The sequence below is a fragment of the Solanum dulcamara genome, chromosome 8 (genome assembly GCF_947179165.1).
Source record: "Solanum dulcamara chromosome 8, daSolDulc1.2, whole genome shotgun sequence".
NCBI lineage: Eukaryota > Viridiplantae > Streptophyta > Magnoliopsida > Solanales > Solanaceae > Solanum > Solanum dulcamara.
The window spans coordinates 1916919-1944790 of NC_077244.1; the positions used below are offsets into that span (position 1 = coordinate 1916919).

Genomic DNA, 27872 nt, shown 5'->3' on the forward strand with positions numbered 1-27872 from the left:
AAACAATTTTTTTTTATTCGATTACTAATCCCCATACAAGTGAAACAATTTCACGTATACACAACTTTCAAAAAAATGTTAATTGACCTTGCTTGTAGAATTGCTTGCTACAAAGTTGACCCTTGTTTTATTAGTTTTGTTAGTACTATACATTTTTAATATCCATTATTTATTAAAGAATCTCACAATCTTTATTAAAAAGTTATTTTACAAAGTGATATTCTAAATTTTTTAAAAGAAACAAAAAAGTTACTTTGGAAGTATAGTATGATAAGCATAAGTTACAACATTGAAAAGAGAATTTTCAACTATTCAAAATTACAATTCTTTTTGAGGTCAAAATAATTTTAATTACGTAAGAATTTCATTTATTAGTCCGCTTTAATTCTTTTTATTTAACCCATATTCAGTTTTTTCAAATTATTTAAATTGTAATCGGGTTCACAAACTTTAAACAAAAAACTTCCTTCTCCACCTACTTATTTGTATGTATAAGACACTGAAATTTCATGGCGTGTTTTTAAATTCGAAGAAAATAGTGATTCTTTTTTATTTTTTTATTATCAAATTTAAAAACATAGTGGTTCACTATGATTTCAATATACCAATCACCATTAGAATGATAAGAAATATGAATCATTAAAAAAATATTATTTTCACGCGAAACAATTCATAAAATCGACAGAATATTAAAAATATTTAATAAAATAAAATTTCATGTAGTTTTTAGGCTTTGGCAAGTCAAACTTTTGACGCATATAACTATAATTTTTAAAATTTTAAATTCATATATTTGAAATTGAATTTAAAACGCTTAAATTTATAAAAAAATCTAAATTTTATTTATATTAAATTATAGAAGAAGAATACAAGTGGAAAAAAGAGAAGATACATGAACTACCATGGTAGACTTGGTATTCCATTTATTATTTTTTCCATTGACTTGGTATTTAAATACTTTCAACATTCAATTACTACTCTTTTTAATTACAAATTGTACATTAAAAATATTAATTAATGAACTTTAGACCAAAACCTCCAAAAATAGAACAAAGAAAAAAAAAAAAAAAGAACAAGAAAAGACAAAGAACGCCGTAAAGACTCCATTTTTTTTTCGGTCTTAAACCTTAAAATTCTTCCCTTTTCCCCCAAAATTTTCAGAAACAAAACCCCATTTAAAGGAAAGTTCAAAACTATATTTTTATTTTTTTTGATTTATAGTAGAAAGTCGAAGTAAAGTTGAAATTGTACAGAAATTGGGTTGATTTTTTGAAACAAAACTGTATTGGGTTGATGAGAAGCTGATCAAGAAGCTGTTTCAAGAATTTGTCTAATTGGAGCAAAATGGTATTTGATTATCATCTTGTTTTCTTGTTTTTGTTATTGGTATACAGCATTTGGTTATTTTCATATATTAAAAATGTTGTCTTGTTGAGTTTCATTTAGTGTGTATTGTATATTCACATTGTCTTAAGAGTAAAGTTGAATAGCAAGGGCGTTGATTCTTTTTTTTTTTTCGTGTTCCTCGACTAATTCCATATTATACCTGCGACTTGCCACAAACAACATGTAGCAACAAGTACTAGGTAATTCTGTACACCAAGGCCAAGGCTATGACAGAAGGGAAGAAATCATCTAGTGTTTAATGGGGTTGAATTTTTGAAGGAAATTGATTGCTTATTTGTCTGTATTGAGTTGATTCTTTTTGTTATCATTGGGTGAACAGGAGCTGCTTCAAGAATTTGTTTGATTGGAGTTATTTAGAAAATGGTATTCGATTATCATCTTGGTTTTTTTTTTTTTATTGTTATACAACATTTGGTTGATTTTCATATCTTAAAAATGTTGTCTTGTTGAGTTTCATTTAGTGTGTATTTCATGTTCACATTGTTTTAAGAGTAAAGTTGAAGTTGAAACAGAAATGGGGTTGAATTTTTGAAGCAAATTGATTGGTTATTTGTTCTGTTTGAGTTGATTTTTTTTTTGGTTATCATTGAGTACTCAGAAGCTTCTTCAAGAATCTGTCTGATAGGAGTTATTTAGAAAATGGTATCGGACAGGTCGGTTTTTGAAGTGCAAAATGTAGTTGAAAAGTAAAAATAAAAATGATGGTATATTTCATCAAAGAACGTGTGTGGTCGAGTCGTAGAATTGTCCAAAGGAATAGAACATACCTGAGTTTCGATTCCAAGTAGTTGCATTTTTATGTATACTTCTGAAAAATCGACGAACAGGATCGGTGTCCGTCGGTTTCACGAAAGAGACGAAGGAAAGAACAACGAGTTCAAGATCAGCTGGCCATTGGTTTCACGAAAGCGACGAAGGAAAGACCGACAATGTACAGTCCATCAGTTTGGCATCGTTTTTTCTTAAATAACCGACTCTATCCGTCACTTCTAACCCATTTTTTAGTAGTGACATTAAAATTAATTACATCAATACATATAACTTAAATTCTTGGATAAAATGAAAATTTAAAGTACTTACGATAGTCATGATTGATATTTATCAGAGAGGAATTGAAAATTTAAAGTACTACAATATTGGACTATCATCTTGCTCTTTGTTTTGTTTTTGATTGGTATACAACATTTGGTTTGATAATCATATCTTAAAAATTGTGTCTTGTTGAGTTTCATTTAGTGTGTATTTCATATTCACATTTCCTAAGAGTAAAGTTGAAGTTGAAACAGAAATGGGGTTGAATTTTTGAAGGAAATTGATTGGTTATTTGTTCTATTTTGGTATCTAATATCACCTACTCATGTGTTTTGGTGATTGCACCTTGCTGTTGTTGTTACGTTTCCTTGCGCTATTTTCCACATTGCTTTGCTTTGTACTAGCTGTATTATTGTATTTTTTGCTTTTGAGTATCTAGCATCATCAGTTATTTACTATGTTCGAATTATCACACTATTTTATTGTTCTTGTACCTTTCTACATTGTTTTCTTCTTTTTTGTACTTGGATGTGCTGCACTTGAACTGAGGGTCTTTCGGAAACGACTTCTCTATCTCCACGAGGTAGTGGTAAGGTCTACGTACACTCTTTCCTCCCAGACCCTACTTGTGGGATTTCACTGAGTATATTGTTTTTGTATTTGATTATCATCTTGTTCTTTTTACTCCCTTCGTTTTAATTTATTTGTTTGGTTTTGACTTGACACGGAGTTTAAGAAATTAAAGGAGACGGTTGAATCTTATGGTTTGAAACTAAAGATATGTAAAATATACCAAAATATCCTTTGATCTTGTGGTCTTAAACATGCCACGGAAAGTGAATTAAGAAGTAGCCAAAAAAAGAAAGAGACATTCTTTTTGAAACAGACTAAAAGGAAAGTAATACAAACAAATTGAAATGGAGGGAGCATTTTATTTTATATATACAACATTCATATCTTTAAATATTTAGTGCGCATTTCACTTTCACGTTGTATCTGATGGTATTCGACTATCATCTTGTTCTTGAGTTTATTTAACATTGTGTTTTGGACATGTGTAATGAATTGTTTTTTCTCCAAACTTCTTGAACATATTCTGCTCTTATTTGCTTTAGTAATTGATTAAGGCTTGTTAATATATATTCTTTTGCTAAGTTACTGTCCCAAGATTCGACCTTTGGTTTAAAACAACATTAATATGTACAAGTTTAATGAAGTTAAAGGAGTTATTTTGAGTTTTGCTTCAATTACTCCGTTCGTCCAATTCTATGTGATGGTTTTCCACTGGTTATAGAGCTGAAGATGTTAAGTTTGACTTATATGTTATATAATAATGAGAAAAGAAAATATTAGAGTACTAGCTGTAAAGTTAGTTTGATAAGAAAAGATCATAACAATGGAATGGTGTGAAACACTTCGGAATGTCCCAAAACAGATACAACAACATACCAGTGTAGTCCTACAAACTGCGGTCTAGGGAGAGCAGAGCATACGAAGACGTTACCACTATCTCAGAGGTAAAGAGATTGTTTCCGATAGACCATCGGCTCAAAGAAAAACAGTCCAAAGCAGTCCAGAAAAGGAAGTAACAAAAGTTCAAGCAACAACACACAGTAACACACGCAATAAATAGTAACGGAACAATACTACACCAAAATAATACGATAGTCAAAGTACAAGAAATAACAGATAGTAACATAAATTGAAGGATAAGAAACTATAGGAGCAATACTAAGACTACTAGTATGGACGGACAACAAGAGATCACACCACCACCTACTAACCTTCTACCCTAATCATGTTACTATCTACTATGTAGAGAGTCATATAAATTGGGACAGATGGAGTACTAGATTTTTTCGCATTATTCTTGGCTAATACCTTCTGAAGCTCTTGTACTCTTAAACTAGTGTTGTGAATTACCTTTCAAAGAGAAATCTCATGCATTTTGCTACTAGTTGTTAGTGGTTTGCCGTTCTTAATGGTGAGCAGACTGTAACACACTCTCAGGCAGGATAAAGGGATTAACAAATTCTATATTTTAAATTGCAATCATGACTATTTTCTAGTTTAATGAGCTGGCAACTTTCTGCATTCGTATGTCTTCAATAAGTTCAGTGTCATGTAGCGTTATCTCTATCATTTAGAAGAGTTTCTTTTATTCTCATTGCTTTAGCTGTTAATATCATATTTGCATTTTTCTTTTTAGCTGTCTGGCAGCATCTAATTGAATTCTTCACCATTTTGCTTATACCTAAGGCCAGATTAAAGGATTACAAAGTATCTATTATGGACAACATTGCATATACTTACTGAAGAATATTACATTGTTGGATTTGCAGGCTGCTTCAGTTAGCTTAGGGGTGGGATCACTTGTTTGGGTGCAAGATCCTGATTTAGCCTGGATAGATGGGGAAGTTTTAGAGATCAATGGCACAGACATCAAGGTTTCTTGTACTTCTGGGAAAACGGTACATTACGACGTTGTTTATGGCCTCAGATTGCACTAAAGTAGTAAATGATAACTTGCTTCTTATTTTTCGTAATGCTCAGAATTAGACAAGGACTTGTATGGTTCCCACCATATTTTGGGAAGTTATCAACTTAAGCAGATTTAGTGGATTGACCGAGTCCCGTTCCTCTTGTTTCTTGTTAATTTTCAGGTGGTTGTTAAGTCTTGTAACCTCTACCCTAAAGATGCTGAAGCTCCACCCAGTGGTGTTGATGATATGACAAAGCTAGCTTATTTGCACGAACCAGGAGTCCTGCATAATTTAAAGACTAGATATGATATTAATGAAATATATGTGAGTGTTTTTAGTGTCATTTCATTGTTATCTTTTTGTTTTCCTTATAGTATTTGGCTAAGCTTAATGTTTACTGAACTAACCTTGTAGCTGGTTGTTTCAGACATATACGGGGAATATACTAATCGCTGTCAACCCTTTCAGAAGATTACCTCACTTATATGATAGCCATATGATGGCCCAATATAAAGGTGCCGCATTTGGAGAGCTGAGCCCTCACCCTTTTGCTGTTGCAGATGCAGCATACCGGTGCGTGCTGTCCCATGTTTATGGATTAAGTCCTTTATTTTGTATTTTCAGTAAGAGAATATCCCCTTTCTATGCAGACTTATGATCAATGAAGGAGTAAGTCAATCAATATTGGTTAGTGGGGAGAGTGGGGCTGGTAAAACAGAAAGCACGAAGCAACTAATGCGCTATCTTGCTTACATGGGAGGTAGAGCTGCATCTGAGGGTAGAACTGTTGAGCAGCAAGTCCTGGAGGTAAGATGTGGTAGATCTTTTACCTTAAGTTCTTGCAAAAAGGATTTGCAACTCGGACAGTTGGTTGTCATGCACAATTCGATGCTAGGTTTCAGGCTTAACTTTTAGATACATTTGTGCATTTTGCAGTCAAATCCTGTTCTGGAAGCATTTGGTAATGCGAAGACTGTCAGAAACAACAACTCAAGGTTAGACAGATAAAATTAGCTAACTTTTCTAGAGCATGTTGTATTATCACACATGTTTGTAATATATCTTACACCGAGATTGCAGTCGATTTGGCAAGTTTGTGGAGATCCAGTTTGACCAGAGAGGAAGGATTTCAGGAGCCGCTATCAGAACATATTTACTGGAAAGATCTCGTGTTTGCCAAGTTTCTGATCCAGAGAGAAATTATCACTGTTTCTACATGATTTGTGCTGCCCCACCAAAGGTAATGCACCAGTATTTACTTCAATAAATTGCTTTTGCAGAAGATGAGCTTTCTGAAACCATGGTGTTTTATCTTGTTTTTCCATTGGAAATTCATTTACACGCACATATGTTTCTCAAAGTAAAAAAATTCATGCAATCTAATAAAACTTAATACAGTAAGAAGTGGATTTTATCCTTGTTGAAACCATATGTACTTTTTGCAAGTGAACTTGAGGGTAAGTGTTGTGGTAAAAAATCTTTTGGCAACAGTCTCTCTGCCTTGTACACCTAAATGCTTCATTCCATACACTTGATAAAAGAATATAAGGGATCATTCAATGCGAGACGTGCTGATGGATGAGCTGACGCGACATATTCAGGATGAGGTTCCATGGTGTATGCTATTTGTGGACGACATAGTACTGATTGATGAGACTCGAGACAGAGTTAATGATAGGTTGGAGGTGTGGAGACAAACTCTGGAGTCTAAAGGGTTTAGGTTGAGCAGGACCACAACGGAGTATTTGGAGTGCAAATTCAGTGTGTCGTTGGCTGAACCGGCCGTAGAAGTTAGGCTTGTATCACAGACTATTCCCAACAAATTTTTAAATATCTCGGGTCCGTCATCCAGAGTAGTGGGTACATCGACGATGATGTTACACATCGCATTGGGGCTGGTTGGATGAAATGGAGGCTTTCCTCTGGAGTCTTGTGTGACAAGAAGGTACCACCTAAACTTAAAGGTAAGTTCTACAGAATGGTGGTTAGACCGTCTTTGTTGTATGGGGTGGAGTGTTGGCCAGTCAAGAACTCTCCTATTCAGAAGATGCATGTCGCAGAAATGAGGATGTTGAGATGGATGTGTGTGCATAATAAGAGTGACAAGATTAGGAATGAGGTTATTCGGGAGAAGGTAGGAGTGACTCCGGTGACAGACAAGATGAGGGAAGCGAGATTGAGATGATTTGGGCATGTGCAGAGGAGGTGCGCCGACGCACCAGTGAGGAGGTGCGATAGGTTGGATATAGGGGGCACGCGGCGGGGTAGGGGTAGGCCTAAAAAGTATTGGGGCGAGGTGATTCGTCATGACATGACGCGACTTCATATTACCGAGGATATGACTCTAGATAGAAAAAAGTGGAGGTTACTTATTAGGATAGAAGGCTAGTAGGGGTAGAGTGTTGTCTTGCGTGTAGAGGTATAGTGCAGGTCATAGGTCGTGCCCTTATAGATATTGCCATATGTTGTTTATTGCATTTTGTTTATCAGTTTATTTGTTGTTGTTTTTTCTCTTATGCTTTCGTCATTGTTTTCTTCCTTTTTCCTGTGTTTGATTCACTTGAGCCGAGAGTCTTTCGGAAACAGCCTCTCTACCTCTACGAGGTAGTGGTAAGGTCTGCGTACACTCTACCCAATTCTCATACTCCACTTTGTGGGATTCCACTGGGTATGTTGTTGTTGTTATTCAATGTGAGACGTGTTTCTCATCAACTCATCCCTTGACTATATGAATCTGTCACCATCAAAATGGAGGTGGAGGGGGTTCATTAAAGCCATCTCTTCAATGACTTGAGAGAACAATCTCATTGATTTTGTTCCTCTGCGACAGAGAACCCGTCATCTGTGTTATTTGCAAGACAAGTCTGGTTGAATCTGCCAGTTATTCTTTCTGCTCCTAATTTGTGCAACTGGCAAAATTCTGATGGTGGAAATGCACATTCTGATGGTAGAACCCTCATAAATTCAATGTTTGCACTGCACCTTATGCTGCCTTGAGAATCCCAAAATGAAGAATACGTATCCAAGCACCACCAGGAAACTTTATTCTATTTGAAAGCCATGTTGCTCCTAACAGGAGAATACAACGACTCTTGCTGGAATACCATGCTTTAGTTTTTCTTAGCTCATTGGGACATGCACCTTGCTCCTGAAAATTCATTAGAATAGGTGTGTGAGAAGTCTTAGATTTAATACAATAAATTGGCCAGGCAGCATTTTGTAACCACCAGTACTCCTACTAAGGAGGTGGATGAACTCTTACGTTGGGGCATTCTCATTCCCAGCCTTCTGTTTTGAGGTTTTTTTTTGATAAAGTAAATAATTTTATTGACAATTGTGGAAATTCCGTGTACAAGCCATGTACTAAAAAAAGAGAACCTACACCAAAATATGTTTCTCGACAAAAGAGATCCAATCCTCTATATAGATAGGGACCTCATAAGTACACAAAAAGAAACTAGGGACAACATACTACTTTGCATTTTTACAAATCTTGATTAAAATTTAGTAATGGGACTTGGAATTTTTACCAGTCTGATTCTGTTCTCCACTCTCAGGATATTCAAAGGTACAAGTTGGATAACCCTCGGTCATTTCATTATCTAAATCAATCAAATTGCTATCAGCTAGATGGGGTTGATGATTCAAAAGAATACCTAGCTACAAGAAGGGCAATGGATGTTGTAGGAATAAGTTCGGAAGAGCAGGTATATTTGGAAAGTTGCAGAGACAGAAAAATATGTTCATGGGTAGAATTTTAGCAAGTGGTTTTCTCACTCTCTTGCATTCCCCAGGATGCAATATTTCGAGTAGTGGCTGCAATTCTCCATCTTGGAAACATTGAATTTACAAAGGGGAAGGAGATGGACTCCTCAGCTCCCAAAGATGAAAAATCTTGGTTTCATCTAAGAACTGCGGCTGATCTGTTCATGTAAGTGATGAAATTGGCTCATTGAAGTCAATTACCATTCTGAATTACTAGCTGGAAGCTTTTCTCAAAGAGAAAAAGTGCAGCCCTTTTGAACTTCTAATATTTCCTAGGTGTGACATGAAGGCTCTTGAAGATTCACTTTGCAAACGTGTTATTGTAACTCGGGGTGAAACCATCATCAAGTGGCTGGATCCAGAAGCAGCAGCTATCAGTAGAGATGCTTTGGCAAAAATAGTATACTCAAGATTGTTTGATTGGTAAGCTTTTACTGTACTGGTGATCTTATTCACTGACTACCCAGTTTAAAGCATTTTTTTTAGTTTCAAAAAAAGCTTTAAATTTACTAGGCAGTCAGCCCCGAATCAGATCATCAGTTATCTGCTATGTACCTGAAGCATTTACTACTCTGTTACAAAATTTGTTAAGCAATAATGCCTTCAATTTTTTACCCCGTGCTCTTCAATTTCAATTTCAGGCTGGTGGATAAGATTAATAATTCAATTGGTCAAGATCCAAATTCGAAATCTTTGATTGGTGTGCTGGATATATATGGATTTGAGAGTTTCAAGACTAACAGGTGCTTGACTGGTATGCCTTTTTGTTTGGATTGTATGAGATGTGTTCTTCTCGAATGAACTATATAAAAATAGCCTTTGCTCAGTGGTCAATTATTTTATATTTTCAGTTATTTAGTGACTTCTCTTTATCTTTAGCCCACTTGACAGAGGACTCATAGCACAATTTCCATAAGCATCATTAATTGCCAATTCACAACCCTTTGTTTACTATGATCTTGTCTTTGCTTTCTGGTGCCTAATACATGAGTTATGAGTCAGTTCGATGCATCTTATTCCTCTTTATTTGGTTGTCGCCTAAAGAGAAGTGTCAAATTCATAAACTATTGTCACATAGGTTTTGATTTTTCTGTAATTGAATTAGATGGGCTTGCAACCCTTAGGCCGCACTCAATGGGATGAAATATGCCCCTATAATCTTAAATGGGAAAGCTGGTATTGAACTTCTTGTTGAGTGAAAGATTTTTCTTCTGCCATCTTTCTAATTTTGTACTATTTCCTTTAACTGCAGTATCAGTTTTTTATTCTGAAAACCGACTAGTCATGGGCCTGGCTTTGTAGATTGTTTAATATTTCTGATGCTCTTTATTTCTGCAGCTATGAATCATACTTCTGATGCTCTTTATTTCTGCAGCTTTGAACAATTCTGTATCAATTTGACAAATGAGAAACTTCAGCAGCACTTCAATCAGGTTCTGGTTATTTTCTCATCTTTGAGTTTGTTGAACTATCATTACTACTGTACTCATCTTTATCATACCTGCATGTGGTCTGTCAGCATGTTTTCAAAATGGAACAAGAAGAGTATACTAGAGAAGAAATTGATTGGAGCTACATTGAGTTCATTGATAATCAAGATATTCTGGATCTAATAGAAAAGGTTTGCGCTTAGATTTGCTTTTTATTTCTTACACTTGTTACATGTAAATGACTTCACAAGATTTAGTTTCAGTGTGTTTGACCCAGTTAAAAGAAAGCTGTTCCTTGAGCACTCTGATTCAGCATGTCCAGTCAATCCCTTTTCTTACTCTCATCCATTTCCCTTTGTAAAATCCCTTCCATTTACATACATCAGATTGTTTCCTTAAGAATATGTTGTCTTCTCCAAGGATTATATTTTCAGTTATATATGGTTGATCTTGGATATGAGTTGAATGTTGCAGCTAAATTTAACCAGAAAAGGTTGGAAGTTGCAGCTGATAAAGTTTAGATGAAATTCACTTAGAGATGTGTTTTCCATGGTGAGAAAGACGGGAGTGTTGAGAGCAAACTCAACTTGATTGTTTCCTCAAGTTATTGGGGTTTAAATAACTATGTTTACGTGTCCTAAAAAGGAAAGGAAATCAATACAAATCAATGCCTAATTACAAGATGAGTAAATTAAACTACCTACTTTATTTACATATATTCTTGAATATTCACAAGGATTCCAACCCCTTAAGTTAGTGCTTACAAATTATAAGTACCAAGCTTGCTACATATATATTTTGTTCTGGAACCGGCTAGGGACTTGATGAATATGTTTGCAAGCTGATCATTTTTCCGCACGAACCTTGTGATGATGTCTCCTCAGAGTACCTTCTATCTGACAAAATGACAATCAATCTCTGTGTTTAGTCCTCTCATGACATAGTTGATTCGATGCAATGTGAAGTGCAACTTCATTATCACATACAAGTTCCACTTCTTTAATCTCTCCAAATTTCAACTTCTTCATTAGTTGCTTGATCCATATGAGTTCACATATCGCCACTTCCATAGCACGATATATTTTTTATGCACAAGATCTATCAACCACATTTTTTTTCTTACTTTTCCAAGAAAACCAACTATAACATAGTATCTAGAAGTGGATCGTCTGTCTGAGGGTGACTGCTCAGTTTGTGTCTGAATTTCTAACAATTTTCTCATGTCCTCGGCCTTCGTAAAGTAGTACTTTCCCTGGAGCAGATTTTAAGCATCGAAAAATGCGAATAACTGCAATCCAGTGACTGTTACCTTGGAGAATCCAAAATTTGACTTACAACATTAACTGGAAAGGCAATGCCAGGTTGAGTCACAGTGAGATAATTCAACTTTCCTACCAACCTCCTGTATCTTCCAGGATCACTAAGAGGCTCCCCCGCCTTGGTAGGAGCTTAACATTTGGATCATTGGAGTATCAATAGGCCTGCAATCTGTCATCCTTGTCTCCTCAAGAATATCAAGTGCATACTTCCTCTGTGAGATGACAACTTTTGATTTGGATTGAGCAATCTCAATGCCCGAGAAGTACCTCAATTGACCAAGATAAAATGCCGAAAAGGGTGTTGTTTCAGTTTGGTAATTCCCTTGTCATCATTGCCCGTGATGACTATGTCATCAACATAAACCACCAAGTACATGCACAAACCTGGAGCAAAGTGAAGATGAAACACAGAATGAACGGCTTCATTTCGTACCATGCCGAATTCTTGAATAACCATGCTAAACTTCCTGACCCGTGCTCGAGGAGACTGCTTCAGGCCATACAGTGCTTGTCGTAACCTGCACACCATGTTACTAGACTCCTTTAGAGCAATAATACCAGGTGGTTGCTCCATATATACCCCATTTTCGAGATTCATATGAAGAAAGGAATTTTAATATCCAATTGGTAGAGAGGCCAATAGCAAATAACAACAATAGATAAGAAGAGACTGACTGAAGCAATCTTAACGACAAGAGAAGGTATTACAATAATCAAGAACAAAAATGTATGTATAACCCTTGGCGACTAGGTGAGCCTTTAGGCGATTAAACTGTCCATCGGGGGAAACCCTTACCATATATACCCAACAACATCCAACTGTAGACTTGCCTGGAGGTAGAGGAACGAGCTCTAGACATCTCCTCGATCATAGCTTGTTGCCAGCCTGAATGAGAAAGAGCTTCACCTGCAGTCTTAGGAATAAAAACAAATGATTGTGATGCAGAATGGGCTGGTGACAAATGATGATATCTCAAACAAGTATAGATAGAGTGAGGATTACGAGTAGAGCAAATACTTTTTCCAGTGGCAGTGGAAGAACTCTGTGTAGATACGTTTGCAGCGTGAAGGACTCTGGTGTTGGGCGGAATCATTTGGTCCAGATAAGGAATGCGGACGATGATGATACATCAATAGTGGTGGAGTTGGAGCTGAGGAAGATGTAGTTGTAGCAGGTGAAGTGGAAGGGTAGACTATGGCGAGATCCCCCAAAAATGGAACTGGTAGAACCTCAGAAATGCCTAAATGTTCAGCAGAGAGGATGTAAAGGGCTGACCTTCAAAGAAAGTAACATCATCAAACATAAGGTAATCGCTGGGTCAGGTGAGATGCATTGTTATACCTTTTGTACCCTCGAATAGTCAAGAAACACATTTAAGAGTACGAGGAGCCAATTTGTCTTTACTTGGAGTGAGGATATGGACAAAGCATGTGCTCCCAAAGACACGTGGTGAAAGAGAAACGAGGTTAATTGAAGAAACAAAACAGAGTGTGTAGCCTGATTTTGAATAGCATAGGAAGGTACCATCTTTTGAAGTTTCGAGAAACTAGGGTGCCCCAATCGTACGTGGATTAAATCTGGAGAGTCGGAAAACGAACAAAGTGTAGTGGAGCTAGGAGAATTGAGATAGTAAAGTCCATTTGACTCACGTTTTTCGCCTATCATCTTTCCTGTATGGAGGTCCTTTATAACAAAGAAGTTATTGAAGAATGAGATGAAACAATTAAATGCTCTAGCCAAATGACTGATCGACCAAAAGCTAAAAGGACAACTAGGGACAAAAAGAAAATTATTAAGTCAAGGAAGGTAAGGGATTGGATTGATTGACTCTGGGTTGCCATGGGGTGAGAATCATTAGCTAACTAATAGTGGGAAGGGATTGAAAATAAGTAATATTAGACGATAAAGTTTTGTTACCAGCAATGTGGTCAGAAGCACCTGAGTCCATGACCCAAGGACCAAGGGTGGTGGACTGTGAGATACAAGCAGTAAAATAATTTTTTGAAGAGAAAAGAACACATATTTTTTGAAATATACACTGCAGGTCCAAGGCTGTTCTTTATTTTCTAGGGGTATTGTGCATATACCAATACCACCAATATGATCAGAACCCTCAGGCGACCCTACCCAAGAATTTCTGCTGCAGTTGGGTCCCTCATGCGTGCTCACGCGCCCCCTGCTACTTTAGATCTCCGTCGCCTGGTGCCTCATGTGCCCGCACGTGCTGAGTTCCCGGCAGTATTTTCCAGTAGTCTAGCTTCTTCATCCGAAGTTGTCCATATAATTTTTCCTGTTCCGACCATTTTCCAGTGATCAGATCTACTTTTTCCTGCTATAGTAACTAATATTTCCAGATTCCGGCGACAACATTACGTCTCGGGCCAGAATTCACTCTATTTTTGGACGCTAATAGCACTGTATTTTATTCTTTGACCCCTCATGTCCCTCGGATCTGATGGTTTTGGTACTAAATCTATGGTTTCCAGCAACCCAAACCATGGTATCACCACAACACCCTTGATAGGTAGTGCAAACTGCTTATCTTGGTTTTCTTTGTTTAGCTATGGTGCAAAGGACAAGGTGTTCAAGATCACTTGTTCAAACAGGCTAAGCCGCTAAGGATAGAGGCAAATGGTAGAAGATTGATGCTTAATTGTGTAGTCTGTTGTGGAAATCTATTGATTTGAAGTTGATGTCATTGTTCCGACCATTCTAAGCTCGCTTCTCAGTTTGAAAAAGGGCTCGTGGGCTATTCACAAAATGACATATCCTTCTTTTATAATATGATTTCTCGGTTTACCTATCTTAAAAAACACAATTCGGATATGTTTACTTATCTTGGACAGGTTCAGGAGGTAATGGAAGAATTTAATGAGTTGTGCCCGCTACTTAAGTGTTGAAAAAAAATTGGAGCAACACCGGAAGATGTTTTTAGTCGTTACACTTGCTGGACTAAAATCTGATTTTGACTCAGTGTGGGACCAAATTTTGGCTAGTTTTAGCATCCAAAGAAGAATATTTATAAAAGAGAGGTTATGAAGGCTGAGATATGCAAAAATGTCGCAATTTCAGCGAGAAAAAGCCAGAAACTTTATTTTAGTGTTGAAGGCTGAAATCACACTTTTCTGAAAGTTGGCTCAATTCGAGGGAGCTAAGTACCTGAAATCTTGTTTCTGACAGAGATATCTGCAACAGATGTTCCATATAAACCTCCCTTTTGTGATGATGTTGATTTCATTCTCTAATTTACATAATTTTTTTATTGATGGACCAAGGCTTAATTTTCTCCTTTGTTTTTCCAGTAACATATTTTAACAGTTCTTTCTCTTGCTCAGAAACCAGGAGGTATTATAGCACTCCTTGATGAAGCTTGGTAAGCTGATTTTGAATGAAGAACTATTTTTTTAGTAGCTTTTGTTATTCTTCATTCTCATTGTTTAGATGGTCCAAACATCCCTTCTGTTTACCCTATTTATACTCATTTCTTAGGGCTTAGGATAATCACACTGCTGTTATTTTGTTTTTGCAGTATGTTTCCAAGATCAACTCATGAAACATTTGCGCAGAAGCTCTATCAGACTTTCCAAAACCATAAACGATTCAGCAAGCCCAAGTTGGCTCGTTCTGACTTCACTATTTGCCATTATGCTGGTGATGTAAGTCTTTTCATCTACTGTAACAAATTTCGAGCTTAGATCTTCAACTTTGTTAGAGTGGGTAAAAGTCCCACATTGGTTGGGCAATGGACTGGTGGTCTGCTTATATGGACTTGGACAAACCTCCCCTCTTGAGCTAGCTTTTGAGGTTGAGTTACGCCCAGGTGCCATATCTTTACATGGGATCAGAGCCATGTCCATCCCCATTTTGGGCTCCCGGTCCATGCTCCAGTTGGGCTTGGGCGTGAAGGGGGGTGTTAGAGTGGGTAAAAGTCCCACATTGGTTGGGGAATGGACTGGTGGTCTGCTCATATGGACTTGGAGAAATCTCCCCTCTTGAGCTAGCTTTTGAGGTTGAGTTAGGCCCAAGTGCCATATCTTTACAAACTTTATTCTGAAGCCATGGATAATTATACATGTTCTTTTCTTGCAGGTCACATATCAAACAGAATTGTTTCTGGATAAAAACAAAGACTACGTTGTTGCTGAACATCAGGCACTCCTAAGAGCTTCAAAGTGTTCTTTTGCATCTAGTTTGTTTCCAAAATCAGTGGAAGAATCCTCAAAAAAGTCAAAGTTCTCTTCTATTGGCTCTAGCTTCAAGGCACCCTGCTTCTGTTTTTCTTACATATTTTGCTCCTCTTTTCATCTATGCATGCAATTACACAGATCATATTGAATCATCACATGTTCTTTTATATACTTTGCAGCTACAACTGCAATCTTTGCTTGAAACTCTGAATGCAACTGAACCCCATTATATTCGATGTGTGAAACCAAATAATCTGCTAAAGCCCTCTATCTTCGAGAATCACAATGTTCTGCAACAGCTGTGCTGTGGGGTAAGGAAAGGTGTCGAATTTTTTCAAATTGGTGGCATATATATGAATTGAAAGTTTGTGGTCACTGTTTTTTTCTTCTCTAGGGAGTGATGGAAGCAATAAGAATAAGCTGTGCTGGATATCCTACTCGGAGACCCTTTTATGAATTTTTAGATCGCTTTGGCATCCTTTCACCTGGAGTTTTAGATGGAAGGTACATATTTACCTTGTTGATCAGCTTGTCAATGCGTTGTGATTCTTTCTGACTAACTCATGACAGTACGGACGAGGTCACTGCATGCACACGCCTTTTAGAGAAAGTCGGCCTTCAAGGATATCAGGTAATACATCGCTTTATTTGAAGTTATAGTTTAAACATGAAACTATTCAAACTTTTCCAGTTCATTTCTGTAATTTTGGAGTCTCTTATTGATTTCAGGAGATAACATCAATTGACAGAAAGTGTGGTTTTATCGCTTTTAATTGATGTTTATCTAGCACATTTTAGCACATTCTTCATTCAGTAAAATGTTTAAAGAATTTCAGTGGTTCCATTTTGCATTTGTTGCACACCTGAATCCTATCAGGCTTTTGGCAGGTCAGATATTTGGTGAATAATAAATCTGTAAATTCTTTCGCCTTTCTGGTGGCCTCCTCTCATTGCTACTTGTACTTCCTTTCCTTCTTAGCATTTCTATTTTTTAGGTATTGTTGGTTAGATTGTTCAGTTGTATTATATGCTCATCTTTCTTATTTTTTCTTGTAATTACATGGATGCACTGTGAATTTCTTTAGTTTTTGAAATTTTCTAGTTTTGAGTCCTTGCTGATCATGATAGTGTGTATCCCTTCCATAAGTATAGTGTTTTTTTCATCTTCTTCCCAGAGTTCTTTCGGTTCTTGTTTTATGATCATATGCAGAAGATGTTGGCTTTAAAAGCCACAAGCATCATCTTTAATGTCTGGAACATATTTCATACTTTCCTTGTCTTTTTACTTAGGTCAAATGTAGAATATTTCATTCTTCTAATGATCTAAAAAAGGCAAAATAAATAAATTATCAGAATCCCTCTGGATTTTGTTTGTGAGATGTCTTCCATGTGGAGAAGACTTCAGGAAAGCCAATCATTTGTTCCTTTTGCCTTTGCAGATTGGTAAAACAAAAGTGTTCCTAAGGGCTGGTCAAATGGCAGAGCTAGACAGTCGCAGGACAGAGGTGTTAGGGAGATCGGCGAGCATCATTCAGAGGAACGTTCGTTCTCACATGGCTCGAAAAAATTTTACGTTGTTACGTCAGTTGGCAATAAGGATACAATCGATGTGCAGAGGTATTTCATTTGTTATACGCTTGGCTTTTGGGTTTGTAGATTAAAATCTATCAATGTTTTCATCTCTCATTGTTACAGGAGAACTTTCTCGGCGTGTATATGAGAACTTGCGGAGAGAAGCAGCTTGTCTGAAGATCCAGACAGACATGCGCATGCATCTTGCTAGGAAGGGTTACAAAGAATTGTGCTCTGCTGCCATTTCAATTCAGACAGGAATGCGTGGGATGGCTGCACGCAATGAAGTACGATTCAGGAGGCAGACAAAAGCTGCCATTATTATTCAGGTAAACTTTTTGTAATGGAAGAATAATTCTTTTGAAATTTTCAGAAAAATTTCTAATTTAGTATCAACAGAATATTTGGAATAGTTATTCTTGCTGCTATTGCTCTACCTGTTTATTAAATTAATGCATGCCTTGGAAGCTGTGATTCACACTCATAATGATCCTCATCCTCATGCTATATGTACAGAGTCATTCTCGTGCATTGTTGGCCCGGTTGAAATACAAGAAGCTCAAGAAAGCTGCTATTACCACTCAATGTGCTTGGAGAGCTAGAGTCGCTCGTGGGGAGCTACGGCAACTTAAGATGGTGATATCTCATTCTTCATCTCCTCTTTATCTTCTTTACTGATCCAGAGGTTCTTAGCTACTAAAGCCTCTGTTAGCGTCTGTATTCTGAGTTGATACACAGCTTAAATTTCTCAGATATGTATTAGATTACTGAATGCTTAAATCCTGTAGAAACTAACTGCAGTTATGCTTCTCACTGCTCATGCTTACATCAAATTTAAACCTCTAAATTCTCTTTCATGCATTAGGCCATTCGTACTTGGAGTGAATACTTTGAAGGGGATCAGCATTAACTTCTAAAATAAGCATTTAAGATAACTGGACTGCCTTCAAGAACTTGCAAGCTATAGTACACAACTGGAAATGTGGCTCTTCTTAAAAATTAGGCTCATTTTTTGCAGCCAATTGGAGTCTTTGAGTACATAAGTCGTAATGCCATGCTGCTAGAATTGTTGTGTAAGAAAGATAAGTTTCAATGATATTTTGTACATTCATCCAGATTTGATTTATCTCACATTTCAGTGCCAGCTCATGTTACATTCAATAGTTAATATCTTCTAGGGAAATCCCCAGTTTTAAATTTATCGATGCTAAAGGTTAGAAAGTTGAGTTTATGCATTTCATGCATCGTGCTCAATTTAAACAAACAATGTGATGGTTGGCCTGCTTGCAAAAGTCATCTTTTTCTTATTACTATACTTTTGATTGAATATCTATTGTTTGTTCTCAAACAGTTTCATTTTTGTTCGGAGTTCCATTCTAACTTATTTCTGCATAGGCTGCCCGGGAGACTGGTGCGCTTCAAGCTGCAAAGAATAAATTAGAGAAGCAAGTTGAAGAATTAACTTGGAGACTACAGCTGGAGAAACGCATAAGGGTGAGTAGATCAAAATTCTTTATCTTAAGATGCTGCTGTGCCCTATTCTTAAATCATAAAGGATTCAATCATCTAGAACACATAATGTCCTAGAGGAACTCGATCTTTAAATAATGCTATATGATGGACTTGGTGAAAGCTTTGCAAGTGTTTGAGTGTGAATCTAGTACTGTTAATACTCATATGTGTCCATGTTGATCTGTTAAGCTGTGGACCGAAAAAACAAACTTGTTAACTAGAGTTACGTTTTTCAAGGAAAAGCTTTAGAGCAGGAATAGGTACATCATACATGCAATTCTATAATCGTATTTGACGAAGGAAATACAAACAAAACCACTGCTGATTCAGAAATAGGGTGACTTTCTTCTGGTTTGTGTCTCACAAGTCACATCATTGTCAACATGACCTCTGTGAGATTGGAATCACATATAGACTCCCTATTTAGTCGAACTGGTAGCATTAAGCATAATGGACCATAATTTATCGATGGGCCTAGTTGACTTGAAGTATTTGCTTCTGTCAAAGTGGAATAGGAATATAAAAAAATGGTACAAGAAAATAAGCTAATTCCGTTTCTACCACTGTATGCTTTTAAGTGTCTGCCTTCCAGTTTAAACAATATAATTTTGTTTTTTGTAGGCTGACATGGAAGAAGCAAAAACACAAGAAAATGCAAAACTGCAATCAGCTTTGCAAGAGGTCCAGCTTCAGTTCAAGGAAACAAAAGAAATGTTTGTCAAAGAACGTGAAACTGCAAAAAGGGCGGCAGAGGAAGTTCCTATTATGCAGGAAGTTCCTGTTGTTGATCATGAAATGATGAACAAACTTAGTGTTGAAAATGAGAAACTAAAGGTAGGTTTGTTGAAACAAGGGAGTTTTAAGTGTAAACGACTTGCTTGTATTCACAGGAGCTACTTGCATTCAGCTTTTGATACTCCTTTTTGTTTTTGATTTCAGTCTTTGGTAAGCTCTCTAGAACAGAAGATTGACGAGACAGAAAAAAAGTATGAAGAGACAAGCAAACTTAGTGAGGAGAGGTTGAGGCAGGTGTTGGATGCAGAGTCTACAATTGTTCAGTTGAAGACTACTATGCAAAGGTTTAATGAACTTATGTCATAACTCATAACTCATAACTCACAAGTAGCTTGAATGGATAATCTTGTGGCAATTTTATTTTTATATAGACTGATAACTTAATGTAATTCGTCTCTACTCATCATTGCATTTTCTGGTTATAGGTTCCAGGAAAGGAATTTTGATTTGGAATCTGAGAATCAGGTTCTTCAGCAAGCCTTGTTAACCCCTGCCAAGCAGTTTTCAGATCATTCACCTAATCTGGCTTCCAAGGTATTTGCCTTTAAAATTTATTAGTCTCCTTTCCTTCCCTCTTTCCCTTTGACAAATACTGCCTATCACATTGACACTATTATGTAGGTGCAGATAGAAGAAAATGGTTACCACCTCAAAGAAGAAACTAGAACCAATGTAAGATACTCTTTTCTTGTCATCCTGCAATATCATGTCAAGCACAAGTGACAAATAGGCAGGTTTGGTCAAACTTTGGCCGGTCAAATCTATAAACGGATCATGATCCAACCAACACAGTAGTTTGGTTGGGTCAAATACAACAACAACAACAACAACAACAACAACATACCCTAGGAAATCCCACAAGTGGGGTCCGGGTAGGGTAGAGTGTACACAAACCTTACCCCTACCTCATGGAGGTAGAGAGGTTGTTTCCGGTAGATCCTTGGCTCAAGTGCAGCAAAACCAAGTTGGGTCAAATAATGGGTCATAATCCATCCAGCCCAACATGACCCAACCTTTCCTCCTTTTATTTTGGATTTTCGGAAAAAAATATGTGAAATATTATATATTTTTCTTAAATTATTAAAAGTCTTCCAAATTTACTTAATTGCCAATTCCCAATCTCCAAACTTGATTTCGTATGTTGGGGTTTGTGTTGCATTTTGACCCGTTGAGTTACACTATTTTGATCCATTTTGACCCAATAGTTCGGTGGGTCATTCTTTATGCGATCCTTGGGTCAAATAAAAAAGGTATCATACTTCAACACATTTGCACTAGGGCGGGTTCAGTGGATGACTAAAAAGTGGGTTCCTTTTTCCACACTAATGTCCGGTAGTTGTCATAGTCCAATTCATGCTCCATGCTTATGAGAGGATTGACTTTTGCAGGATCCACTAGGTTCAACACCGGCTAATAAAGTTGAAACCCCTAATAGCAAGTCAAGGAGACCTCCTATTGACCGACAACGTGTATGTACTTCCCTGGGCCCTGGTGGACCTTTTGTGTCAAATTTCTTAATGTTTGGCGGAGAAACATTTTATAAACTGATATCTTGGTGAACCATGCTGCAGGAAGATATTGGTGCACTCATTGACTGTGTGATGAAGGATGTTGGATTCAGTCAAAGCAAGCCTGTTGCAGCTTTTACCATCTACAAATGCCTTCTTCACTGGAAATCTCTTGAAGCAGAAAAGACTAGCGTGTTTGATCGTTTAGTGCAGATGATTGGTTCTGCCATTGAGGTAACTAGATGGAGAATTGCAACTATTTGACTTTGACATCACGCCTCCTGGAGTAAAACAACGATAGAAACAATAAAGTAAAATGTGTTTACCCAGTTCTATTGGTTCTGCCATTAGCTACTCCTGATATCATGCAACTACCTGCTGTCCTTGGCAGCATTTGATTTTAAAAAAACAATCGACCTGCTTCCACCTTTGGTTGTCGCAGAGCATTTATTTAAATCATCATTGGGAGAATGTCACTATGATACACATCAATAAGGCTAGCAGTGTTATAACTTATTCCGAAGAAAAAAAGGCTTACCAGTGTTATAATCTCATTATCTTATTATTTGCACCAAAACATACAGTTTAGCTTTTTAGTTATTTATAGCAACAACATACCTGGTGTAATCCCACAAGTGGGGTCTGGGGAGGGTAGGATGTGCATAGACCTTACCCCTATCTTTGTGGGGCGGCTTAAAAGAAGTGTAATCAAAGCAAGATAGAAAGGAAAATAACGACCGCAAAATAGCAAGATACACAGAGAAAATGAAGCATTAAGTAGTAGTGAAAATTGAAGAATAAGATACTATGTGACTACTAGCTAATACTGCTAAATAAGAAAAAGATTAGAAGAGGAGACTGACCCCTGCCTCTCCTACATAAAAGTGTGACAACACTTGGCTGTCTACTATCCTTCTACCGTAATCCTCGACTTCCATACCTTCCCATCTAGGGTCATGTCTTCAATTAGCTGAAGATGTGTTATGTCCTGTATAATCACCTCCCCTAGTTTTAGTTATTTATATCATTCCAATGATTTTTTTGACGTAATTGATATTTCATTGGTGTGGATATTTTATTTGTGTGATGGAAAATCATATGATAAGGTGTGAAGAAAATCATTTGATGGATGCTTGAGTAGCAAGAAATTTATACCACTTACCAACTATGTGAAGGATATGTACAAAGGAGCATTCACCATGGTCTAAATAGTGGCGATGCAGAGGAGTATTCCATAAAAATGGGTTTACACCAAGGATCTACCTTGGGCTCTCTACTTATCTTGGTGATGGATAATTCTATGGTGCATGCTAGTTCGCTAATAATAAAGCGTTAAATGGCAAAACCAGTGAGAAAGTCAACCAGAAGTTAGAATTATGGAGAATCACTTAGTAAGGGTTTAGGATAAGTAGAACTAAAACAAAGTATATCTTGCTGCAAGTGTAGCCCCCCATAAGAAGAATGAAGGTGAAGTGAGATTTGACAAAATTATGGTGCCTACATTGAAATAATCAAGAGTGCAAGTATTTAAGCTCTTACATTAATCATCGTGAATATCATTATAACCTGCATTATTATTAAAGCATGTATAAGGACTGTTATCTGTGTCATTCTTCTGCTTTGTGATGAATTCTTATAATCTTCAATAATTACTCCTAAGGTGATAAGAAGACAGGAAGACGATTAATTTCTTAAATTTTGGAGGTACATGTTTCAGTAGAGACTTTAATGCAATCTAGAAACATGATGAGAAGTCTGCTAATTGCAGAATCAAGATAGCGATGACCACATGGCATACTGGCTGTCCAATACCTCAACATTGTTATTGTTAATCCAAAAAAGCCTGAAGCCAGACAGTGAAGTCGGTGCAACTCCTACCCGTAAACCACAGCCTGCAACATCCCTGTTTGGGAGAATGACAATGGTATGAAAACTTTTCATGTTGAATTAATTCTTGCTTTAAAACTGATGTAGAGTACTAAGAGCTTAGTTATAGTAGTTTTTCTCCCATATATGTACTAACTGAGTTTGCTGTTCTTGTTTTCAGGGATTTCGCTCGTCATCTTCTGACATCAATCTTGCTGGAGGTACAGCGCACCAGGTTGAAGCAAAATACCCAGCTCTGCTTTTCAAACAGCAGCTTACAGCATATGTTGAGAAAATTTATGGAATTATTCGTGATAACTTGAAGAAGGAGTTAGGATCACTTCTTTCCCTATGTATCCAGGTATGTTAAATTTTACAAACTGCAATCCAACGTCTTCAATAAAAAAGCCTTTCTGCATTTCTGCATGTTCCTTTTCGCCTTATGCTCCTAAAACTTCAGGATGGCTCTAAGATGATACTGCACAACTGAAACATGCAAATCTTTTCAACTTAATTTTACTTCTTGATTAATTTTTTTTGCATGATTGTCAATATTTTCCTCTAAGTAGAACCCTGGTAATTTGACTATTATTACATGATGTCAAATATATGCTCTCTTCTAAGGAAGAAATAGTTCTTCATGTTTGGGATTTAGTTTATAGGCATAAAAATTACACGACTAAGCCTTAATCCCCACTAGTTCGTATCACGTATACGGATATTTGTTTCCATTTTGTTCTAATTTTTCACTAAGTTCGCATGCATTTCAATAGGAAAAAGCATCACATAGAAGTGTTAAATTTGAATTTTTGAAAATTGTGAAAGTTATATTAAAATGGGATTGTGACAAACATTTGTTGACATCCCAACATGAAAATAAAGAGAGTGGTTTAAAAATTTGGGTGGAGAGAATACAGGTGAATTTGTTTTAAGTAATTATGTGTTTGAAAGGGTTCCCTTCTACTGTTCAATAGGATAATCTTGCCGGGCACATTGTTCTATGGCTTTTCAAATTTTTTGTAATTTTTCTTCACTTCTACGTTTTTTCGTCTGGTTTTAATTGTTTCTTATGACATATTTAAATTTATCACTGTGTTTTGCTTTTCCTTCTAAATTATATGTATTGTGGAGCAAGGTGAACATTATTTTGTCTTTTAAAGCCTTCAGTTTTCTTCATAATGTATGTCATGTTGAAAATCAGGCACCAAGGACCTCCAAAGGAAGTGTGCTAAAGTCTGGTCGATCCTTTGGCAAAGATTATTCAATAAATCACTGGCGAGGGATAATTGAATGCCTTGATTCTCTTCTCTGTACAATGAAAGAAAACTTTGTATGGCCTCACAGACCTTTACCTATTTCTCTATCTTTTTAGTCATAAGGAAAGCTAATATTTGCTGCCTTCCATTCTCAGATGCCTCCGATTCTTGTTCAGAAGATATTTAGTCAAGCCTTTTCTTACATGAATGTACAGCTCTTTAACAGGTAGCCATGGTTTTCTTATCTAAGTTGTCTTTAGTTCTTTGTCAATTTAAGCTTTCTAAGCTCATTTAAATTATGCAATCATAGTTTTCTTCTTCGCCGGGAGTGTTGTACATTCAGTAATGCAGAATATGTTAAATCCGGTTTGGCTGAGCTAGAGCTGTGGTGCTCCCAAGCAAAGAAAGAGGTAATTTATGGTTCACTGTTATCACCTAAATGATTTTTTTTTGGATCTAATTCCTTTTTTGTTTCATGTATTCCTGGCTTGCAGTATGCTGGCTCATCCTGGGATGAACTCAGACATATACGACAAGTTGTTGGATTCTTGGTATGTTAAAAGATTGAATTTTAACATTTTTTCGTCTAGTATCATTGATTAGAAGTAGCCAGCTATCATAACCACAAACCAAGTTTTCAAGGCTGAACTATGCTGAAAGAGTAGGACATGGGCCAATATGCATATCCTCCCTGCAAGGTTATTAAATGCCAGATTTTAAGAACCTTCACATATTGTTTTATCTCTCAACATTTATTACATGGACACTGACTTCCTCATCGTGTGGCCTCTCTATTATTTGATTCTGGTAGTCTAAGCTGTTCTGGTTCCGTCAATCTATCTAAATGTGACATCTGTATTTCCTTTATCCTTTTTATTTTTATTTTTGTGAAGTTCTATTTTAATCTCAGATGAAAGTGTTTGAGAAAGTAGATATGGTTTATTGTGCAAGAAAAAAGTTCTGAGACATCTTGTCTGGAAATGAATTAGTAGTAAGCGGAGCTGCTGAAGTTTCCCTGAGTTTTTTTTGGTTACTTACTAATTTCTTGTGCTTTAATGGAAGCATTATGGCTATTATGACTTGGCTGTTGCAAAATAATTGTTGCTTTTCCTTTTCTCTTTAGAACTTGTTTATGTCTATAATTTTACATATGCAGTGCGATCCACCATTGATATGGAGTTTCTGTTAATTGTTACTCTTTTGCAGGTTATACATCAGAAGTACAGAATTTCGTATGATGATATCACTAATGATTTGTGTCCTGTAAGTCCCTTTTCTCTAACAACATTAGCTTTCCAGTGTTATGAAATGCATTTGTAGAAGACTTAAAATTTAAGATCTTCGCCATTTTGTAATTTAGATCTGAAGAGTTCTTTGTCAAACTTTCTTCTCTATCAGTCCAGACAGAACTTGGTTTATCAATTTTATCTTTTCTGGTTTCCATTTCATCGAGCGTAAACCATAGCACCTTCTTTTAAAATGTAAAATTCTGGTTTTACAGGTTCTCAGTGTCCAGCAACTTTACAGAATTTGTACTCTTTACTGGGATGACAAATATAATACACGAAGTGTCTCCCCAGATGTAAGTTATGCATGGCCGATGGTATTTTTCCGATTGATGTCTTGCCAGTGCATGTTCATCGGTCATAGTTGAATGTTGAGGGAATTCCGTTTGTCCTGACAGGTCATATCTAACATGAGGGTACTTATGACAGAGGACTCAAACGACGCCGAGAGCAACTCTTTTTTGTTGGATGATAACTCAAGGTGAGAAACTATTCAATGTTTTAGAAAAGTTATGTCATCCTCTGCCAAATTTATCACAAGGAATTTCTCTTGGATGCTTCTATCATGATTTTGCCTTATATTGTGTCGTTAGAAATAGAACTTGCAGGCTTTCTTAATATACATTGTGGGTATGTAGGCTATGTTTGATCTCCAAATAAACCTTGTAAAAGTTGCTGTTTATTATACAAAAGCATAAATCATAAAGGAACTTCTCATACTCCTCCATTCTTTTGCTATTGTGCTCGTACTCCCCAAAAATTGTCGTCACGTGCGCGTCGTATCCTCCGAAAGTAGTGCATTCTTGGAGGATCCGACACGGGTGTGGCATCATTTTTTTAGAGTCCAGACAACATAGTACTTTTGTAGTGCCTTAAAACATCCACCAATTCCTTTCATTCACAATTATCAGAGAAAATCATAATGGACTCTCCATGCTTCGCCATCGCCTGTAACACCATTTCCAGGAGTAAACATTGGATGTTGAAGAAAGATAATGTCCAGGGTTGTGAAGTCTCTCTAGAACACAAGAATAAGTGATGTATATCTTCCATATGATCCTTGCACATTGAACACCAACTTATACAATCCAATTTGTCCTCCTTAAACTGTTTGCTGTAAGAATTGCATTCCATGTGGCACATACGATGTGATCGATGCAACTTTCTTCGGCATTTTTTTCTTTCATATCTCTATTCTACCTGTCTTCATGTCTACCCCATTCAGTAAGCAATATCAATAGATCTTACCATGAATATATTTGTACCCAGTCATCTTCATATACTCTATACTCTGGATTTTGCAATCCACTTCCACTCACGGTAACTCTTTGGGTTATATTTTCCATGATAACCTCAAGTACTTCTTGTGATCAGGATAGCCACGGTTGCAATAATATCATCTGTAAAAGCTTACACCCATGGATACGCCTACTTTAAGATTGAATGGCCACACCACAAATCCAACCAAAATTATACCTCTAATTCCCAGCGTGGAGCCAATGAACCTTGTGAAATCCTCTTTCCTTTTAATATTTTTCCCATGCACTTACTACATGTATGCATGTTACTTGAGAACAATCTACATGTCTATCATATTCAAATCTCCAGAGTCATGTCCCCAGTAATGCTATACTCACACTGACTAAAATTTTTTCTTAATTGAAATGTTTGAATGGATTCAACTACAACTACTACTACACCTCAATCCCAAGCAAGTTGGGGTCGCCTATATGGATCTTCAATGATCATGTCGCTCACTGAACAATATATACAAAATAATAAGAAAAAAAAAGTACTAGAAGTTCCCTATAATTTATACGGGCATATAGACATTGACCAGTCTAAAGGACTCCTAAAAAACATAAGACCTAAAGTAAACGTACTAACATGTCTTTGAGTTGATTCAAGAAGTTAGTTCTAACAAGTGCATCTTTTCAATTGCAGCATCCCATTCTCAATTGAAGAGGTTTCAAATTCACTTCAAGTCAAGGATTTCGCAGATGTAAAACCTGCAACCCAACTTCTTGAGAATCCAGCCTTCCAATTTTTACATGAGTGAGGCCTAGGAACACCAAGATTTTCCCCTGTTTGCACGAAAAGATTTTGTACCATCCTCGTCAGACGTCCCCGATTTCTTGTAAATTCATCCTTTTCAATATATCTTGATGTAATATAATTTTCTTTTGTTTATAGTTGTAATAATTCATAGCAAAAGGTGAGCTTTCTATTTCTTTTGATGGAACAAAGAGCAACTCCATTTTTTTTGGGAAATTGGGAGCAAAGCATATTGGTTTATATAGAATGGTGTAAATGTTTTTTACCCTATACAATTTATCTTTGTAATGAAAGAGTAGCCATGGGGTATTGTTTTGAAGATTTTTGAGAACAAAACACCATGGAAAGCGCTATCTAGCGATACAAGTTTAAACCACATATTCGTTTGGCCAGAAATG

At 36.6% G+C, this 27872-nt stretch overlaps 1 protein-coding gene across 4 annotated transcripts; it reads left to right on the forward strand.

Moving 5' to 3' along the window:
- Positions 1-1037: 1037 nt before the first annotated feature.
- On the forward strand, positions 1038-27767 carry LOC129901683 (myosin-6-like). Of its 4 annotated transcripts, none has more exons than XM_055976939.1 (39): positions 1038-1347; positions 4782-4910; positions 5103-5246; positions 5350-5495; positions 5573-5729; positions 5859-5917; positions 6003-6162; positions 8480-8629; positions 8717-8853; positions 8964-9110; positions 9329-9430; positions 10063-10120; positions 10207-10308; positions 14773-14810; positions 14967-15093; positions 15527-15697; positions 15804-15935; positions 16019-16128; positions 16195-16255; positions 17064-17241; positions 17320-17525; positions 17713-17832; positions 18592-18690; positions 19330-19542; positions 19648-19787; positions 19929-20037; positions 20131-20175; positions 20892-20972; positions 21075-21245; positions 22780-22935; positions 23059-23238; positions 24079-24207; positions 24289-24359; positions 24444-24543; positions 24628-24684; positions 25340-25396; positions 25635-25715; positions 25818-25900; positions 27364-27767. In XM_055976939.1, exons 1-39 carry the CDS (start codon positions 1345-1347, stop codon positions 27476-27478), a joined length of 4524 nt encoding a protein of 1507 aa, XP_055832914.1. In that variant the 5' UTR covers positions 1038-1344; the 3' UTR covers positions 27479-27767. The 4 variants fall into 4 exon arrangements, with proteins under 4 accessions (XP_055832914.1, XP_055832913.1, XP_055832915.1 ...); XM_055976938.1 differs by having other exon boundaries at positions 1039-1347; positions 20125-20175; XM_055976940.1 differs by lacking the exon at positions 1038-1347 and adding an exon at positions 2196-2338 and having other exon boundaries at positions 20125-20175.
- Positions 27768-27872: the final 105 nt, after the last annotated feature.